Source organism: Tupaia chinensis, unplaced genomic scaffold, assembly GCF_000334495.1.
Source record: "Tupaia chinensis unplaced genomic scaffold, TupChi_1.0 Scaffold000704_1, whole genome shotgun sequence".
Lineage (NCBI taxonomy): Eukaryota > Metazoa > Chordata > Mammalia > Scandentia > Tupaiidae > Tupaia > Tupaia belangeri.
Window position 1 is genome coordinate 3023482 of NW_006160227.1, and position 5952 is coordinate 3029433.

General features: G+C 60.1%; 1 protein-coding gene across 1 annotated transcript in view; it reads left to right on the forward strand.

The window, feature by feature from the left end:
- The window catches only part of GRIP2 (glutamate receptor interacting protein 2), a 50416-nt gene that overhangs the window by 36123 nt on the left and 8341 nt on the right, over nt 1–5952 (forward strand). Inside the window, 5 exon segments of the mRNA XM_027776667.1 lie at nt 515–654; nt 1148–1237; nt 1240–1317; nt 2062–2236; nt 4257–4362. Coding sequence (XP_027632468.1) covers nt 515–654; nt 1148–1237; nt 1240–1317; nt 2062–2236; nt 4257–4362 — 589 coding nt within the window.

A 5952-nucleotide genomic window follows, 5' to 3' on the forward strand; every position in this document is an offset into this window, starting at 1 on the left:
CTCCCATGTAGTCGACCGCGGTTCGAGTCCTGGACCCGGTGGCTTAAACTCACGCCGGGTGCGTGTGTGTGCGTGTGCGTGCGTGCCCAAGATCCCGAGAGGAGAATGGAGGAGAAGGGATTGTGGCGTGGCCATCCCCTCTTGGGGGTGATTTCTCGCTTTCTGTCTCTCTGTCTCTCTCTGTCTTTCTGGCGAGTACACGCGCCCTATAGCGAAAACCTCTCCAAAATAAATAAATAGGTAAATAAATAAGAGCAAACCTGTGCTGGACGTTGGCCCCAGAACCTAACTCGAATCAGGCAGACAACATGACCTCAGACGTCTTCGTGTGTGCCAGCCGGTTGTGACTCCCAGATTCTAGACTTTATACCTCTAGTAATGCAACCCAAGGTCACACTTGTTTATTTGTTGCAGCTGGGTTTAACTGGGGTCAGGCAGGCTTGCACCTTGGGGTTCCCCTGGGTTTCCTGAGGACAGACTCACCCCCATCCTCCGCCCTGTGCCTGCTCCTCAGGACTGGCGCCATCCACGTGGGGGACCGTATCCTGGCCATCAACAGTGTTAGCCTCAAGGGCCGGCCGCTGAGCGAGGCCATCCACCTCCTGCAGGTGGCCGGAGAGACCGTCACGCTGAAGATCAAGAAGCAGCTGGACCGTGAGCCTCGCTCCACACCCCAGGGCCTCGCCATGTCGGAGGGGCCGGTGCTGCATCCGTGCCGCGCTTTCCATACGCAGCCTCACGGTGCCCTCACCTCAGCCCTGTGGGGGTGGGAGGGGACCTGGCCCGGCTGAGGGGACAGGTCAGAGGGGCAGCAGGGGCCAAGCCCAGCTAGTGTGGGCAGTGTGGCTCCGAACCCGTGCCCATCCCCTCCTGCCCTCGGAGTCCCCATCTGTGTGCTTCGAGGCTCGAACCCGGACACCCCTCGGTTTCCCCTGACTACACTTTGGGGGTCTCCCTGCTCATCCGGGCTCCCGCTGTGACCTTGGCTGGGTGGTCGGCCTCGGTTGTCCCACCCCATCCCGCGTGTACCAGCAGCAGGCCCAGCACCTAGGCTCCGTGCCCAAGGTCCCAGGCCGCCCCGTGTGGGAAGCCGGGTCTCGCTGAGCCGCTGTCTGTGATCAGAGGTGACACCCCCTTTTCCTTCCAGACCCCCTCATGCCCCGCAAGTCGGGCAGCCTCAGCGAGGCCAGCGACGTGGACGAGGACCCTCCGGAGGCGCTCAAAGGCGGCCTGCTGGCCCCCCCGCCGTGCCCAGCGTGGACAGCGCCGTGGAGTCCTGGGACAGTGCGGCCACGGAGGGTGGCTTTGGGGGCCCAGGTAGCAGCTCAGCCTGGGGACAAGCAGCGTGCTCTGGCTGCCTGGCGCTGGGCTCTGCAGGGCTGCCCCCTGCACCCGCTCCCTTGGGGCCCTCAGCTCCTGTGGGACCAGCCTTGGGACACTTGAGGGAAGAAGGCCTGTAGCCCCGCCCAGGGCCCTGTCCCCAGAGCCCGGCCACGGGCACAGCCAAGTGAACCCCAGTCCCCGGTTGACGGCCCAGATGCCCGCTGGGAGGCTGGGGGCGGGTGGTCGCACCTCTGCCACTCTGGCACACGGGGTGCTCAGACGGTGTTCACACCCCCTCCTAGACCTGGCGCCCTCCCCTGCGGTGCGTGTTGTGACCCATGGTGGCCTCAGGGATGGCATCTGTGACCAGAGCCACACAAACCCCCTGAGGTCCTGTAAAGATGACAGAGGGAGGCCTTGGAGGGCCTTGGGGGCTCCCAGCTTGGGTCTCACTCGCTGGACCTCTGCCCTCTCTGGGGCCCCTCTGGGTTTCTTGGTCATCTCTCGGCTCAGCCCCGGGCAGTTTGGGCAGGGTCCTGGGGTCTGGCGTGGCCACCCTGCTGGACGTCCCGGAGACGGAGAGGATTCTGGGGTGCGAGGGACCCTGAGGCTTGGTGGTCACGCAGCCCAGAGGGGCGCAGAGGCCTGGCCCAGGCGGGGCCGTGTGGGTGTGGCTGGCAGCGGGGCAGGAAGGCCAGGGAGGGGACAGGCCCTGCAGATGCCCCCCTCTGCCGCCAGGGCCCTACGTCCCACAGGCAGCGGCCCGGGGGATGAGCCCCCAGGAGTGGAGGCCCGGCCGGCTGAGGAGCAGCCCCCCACCCGCTGAGCCCCGGAGAATGAGCTACACCCCAGCCTCTGCCAGCGAGAGCTTCCCGGAGGAGGAGGAAGAGGAGGAGTGGGAGCCACCAGCTAGGTCTGTGGAAGGGGCACCACGAGGAGGGGGCAGCGCTGGTCTCTGGGAGACTGGAGGGAGGTCTGAGTGGGAGGTGGAGGCATCATGGCCCCTTCTGGAGAGAGAGCCTCGAGCAGAGCGCCCTCTGCAGGTGACGTGGGGGAACCGCATACCCGGGCAGGGCGTGGGCAGGCGAGGTGTGGGGCGGGGCGCAGCCTGGCCTGCCCTTCCCTGGCGGGAGCCTCCTGTCCTTACAACTCACCCAGGCCTCCCTGCCCGCATCCGGGTTGCTTCCGGGACGTTGGCTGTGGTCAGATGACCTGGCTCTGGGAGCCGGCTCCTGCGGCGAGCAGGCCCTCCGGAGAAGCCTGCCCCTCGTCTGGACCTGGCCACCACCCTGCACGCTTGGATTTGGCCCGGCAGTTCCTTTTGCCTAGAATGCCCTTTCCTTTCCTGTTCCTTCCTGGCGAACTCCTACTCATCCTCCCAAACCCAGCTCAGAGCCTCCTGTCTCTGGGAAGCTCTCCTCACTTTCTCGGGCAGAAGGAATTCCTCCCTCCGTTCTGTCACTACACGTGCAAGCCTCCTGGGGGCCCCTGTGTGTCTGCCTGGTTAGTCACCTGGCTGTCGTCCCTGCCACGCGGCCCCCCGCCGACCACAGGAGCCACACCTCCCAGCCCCCAGCCCCTGGGCCCATGGAGGGCTTGTCTCGGTGGAGTTGACTTGAATGGAGTGAATGCCCTCAGCCTCACACTTTTTTTTTTTTTTAAGAATTATTTATTTTGGGAACCAGCAGTTAGCGTAATGGCTCCCACGTAGTCGACCGCGGTTCGTGTCCCGGACCCGGTGGCTTAAAACTCACGCTGGGCACGTGTGCGTGCGCGCCCAAGATCCCGAGAGGAGAATGGAGGAGAAGGGATTGCGGCGTGACCATCCCCCCTGGGGGGTGATTTCTCACTTTCCCTCTCACTGTCTCTGTCTCTCTTCTCCAGTGAACACACATGCCCTAAGGCAAAAACCTCTAAAAAAAAAAAAAGTGTGTGTGTGTGTTTTTTTTTCCCTGTAGGCCTCCAGAGAGAGAGAGGGAGACAGAGAGAGAGAGAGAAAGAAATCATCCCCCAGAGGGATGGCCACGTTGCCATCCCTTCTCCTCCAGTCCCCTCCCAGGATCTTGGACATGCAAGTGAGCGAGAAATCACCCCCAGGGGGGATGGTCACGCCGCAATCCCTTCTCCTCCATTCTCCTCTCGGGATCTTGGGCACACACTCACATGTACCCAGTGTGAGTTTAAGCAACCAGGTCCAGGACTCGAACCGTGGTCGACTACATGGGAGTCCAGTGACATAGCCATTACGCCAACTGCTGGTCCCACCCAGTGTGTTTTCAAGCTGCCGAGTCCGGGACTCGAACAGTGCAGTCGGCTATGTGGGATCCGGCAGCCTTGACCTCCACGCCCCCTGCTGGCCTGAACTGTTCCTTCCTCAGCCTCCGCTCAGTGTTGGCGCTGACAGGGGCTCGTCCAGCCTGGGACGGGCGTTAGGGTGGTCTCTACCCACTTCCCAGCACCAAGGCTCCATCTCGTCCATCTCTCTGTGTCCTCGCTGGCTCCAGCTCTGTCCCGTGACTGTCCCATGGTGCCATGTGTCTGGGTGGGGGCAGGGGCTGGTGTCTTCTGAGGCCGCACCATGGGTCTCCTCTTTGTCTCTGTCTGTTGTCTGTCTGTCCGTCTGTCTCTTTTCCTAGGCGTCCTGTGTCACCGCTCTCCACCCCGTCTCATCTGCCCTTGTTCTAACTGGCCAACCGACACAGTCTTGGTCGCCCTAACTGCGTCTTCCCCCCATTCCGTGTCACCAACCACTGCCCTGGGGCCCCAGCACTGCCACCGAGGACGCCCGCCCGCCCGCTCGCCTGCCTGCCCGCCCACCCTATGACCCCTGGAGCCCGCCGCTGGGTCCTGGGGCCCCGAAGACTCCTCAGGCCCAGCCCACCCGCCTGCCTGCCCACCTGCCCGGAGCTGACGCTCTGGTTCCTACATTGCAGCTCAGCCCCCGGCCCCGCCCACGAGGAGGGCTTCTGGCGCGTGTTCGGGGAAGCCCTTGAAGACCTGGAGTCGTGTGGTCAGTCGGAACTGCTGAGGGAGCTCGAGGTATGACCTCCCACCCTGCAGGCCTGCATGGGGCGCTGGGTCTGCCACACCGGTGTAGGTGCCGCGGGAGGCAAGCGTGTGATGGGATCATGCCACGCGTTAACGTGTGTGCCCTCGCCTGGACACCCTCTGTAAATGGGACTCCACACGCGTGTAGATGGCGCATGGACATGAACGCAGGTGTGATCCAAAACATGGGTCCAGCGTGCCGGGGCGCGTGGACGTGCCAACATCTCTGACATGGTGGTGCCGTGGGAACACGTGTGTATGCATGTGTAGGAGTGCTTCCACATACACAGCAGAATGCAGCTCCGGAACACGGGTATCTATGTCCCAGAGCTCGTTGGCTGTCTGTGTGTACATGTATACACACACGTGGTTTGGGCGTGCGCTCTGGGAGCTTGTGGGTGTCAACATTTGTGACGACGCAGGAGATGAGGGGCCCTGGGAGGCCAGATGTGATGCAGCTTTGGGTGAGGTCCGCATTGCCCCGGGGTGGAACAAGCAGCCCAGGAGGTTGCAGGGGAATCCCAGTCAGCCACTTCCAGAGCTCCTTCCACTCTGAGAGCAATTTAAAAAAGGAAAAAAAGTTATTGTGTTTAGAGTTATTTTGTTTTAATTTTATTTATTCATTTTAATTTGACCAGAGAGGGACAGAGAGTTAGAGTGAGAGCGAGAGAGAGAAAGAGAGAGAGAGGGAAAGTGAGAAAGCAAACCACTAGGTCCAGGACTCGAACCACAGTGGGCCATGTGGGTTGTCCAACACCCTTATGCACCACGCCACTTGCCAGCCCTATAAAGAATTATTTCATTGGGACTAGCAGTTGGCGTGATGGCTATGTCGTTGGACTCCCATGTAGCCAACCGCGGTTTGAGTCCCGGACCTGGTGGCTTACACTCACTCCCGGCATGTGTGCGTGCGTGCCCAAGATCCCGAGAGGAGAATGGAGAAGGGATTGCGGCGTGGCCATCCCCCCTGGGGGGGGGGGATTTCTTGCTTTCTGTCTGTTTCTCTCTTTTTCTGGTAAGTGCATGTGCCCTATAGCAAAAAAAAAGAAAAAGAAAAAATATAATTATTTTTATCTAACTTCATTTATTTTAATTTGATCAGAGAGGGACTGAGTGAGAGAGAGAGGAAGAGAGGGAAAATGAGAAAGCAAGCTGCCAGGTCCAGGACTCAAGCCATGGTTGGCCACATGGGAGTCCAGCGCCCTTAACCACAACGCCACCTGCCGGCCCCTCTGAGAGCAATTTGATGTGATTTGAATTTCTGCTTTTTGCTCTCACCCGCTTTTGTTCTTGATATTGCTCACTGGGGCCATGTGTCTTCCTCCGCCAGTTTTGCTGGTTACTGGACTCCTCAAAGTACCGGTCTCGCTGTTGTTCATTAGTTCTCATATTTCATCATTTCCTATCTTATTCATTTTTGTGAGTAGCTTCAATATTCCCATGCTTCTAGTTTATTTGAGTTTACGTAATAAAACTGCCCATAGAAATAGCCACCTTTGCAGAAATAATGTGGATTATTACTAAGCATGGGATTGGGGGGGGCTGGTCCAGAGTTTCCTGGGGTGTTCTTTTTTTTTTGCA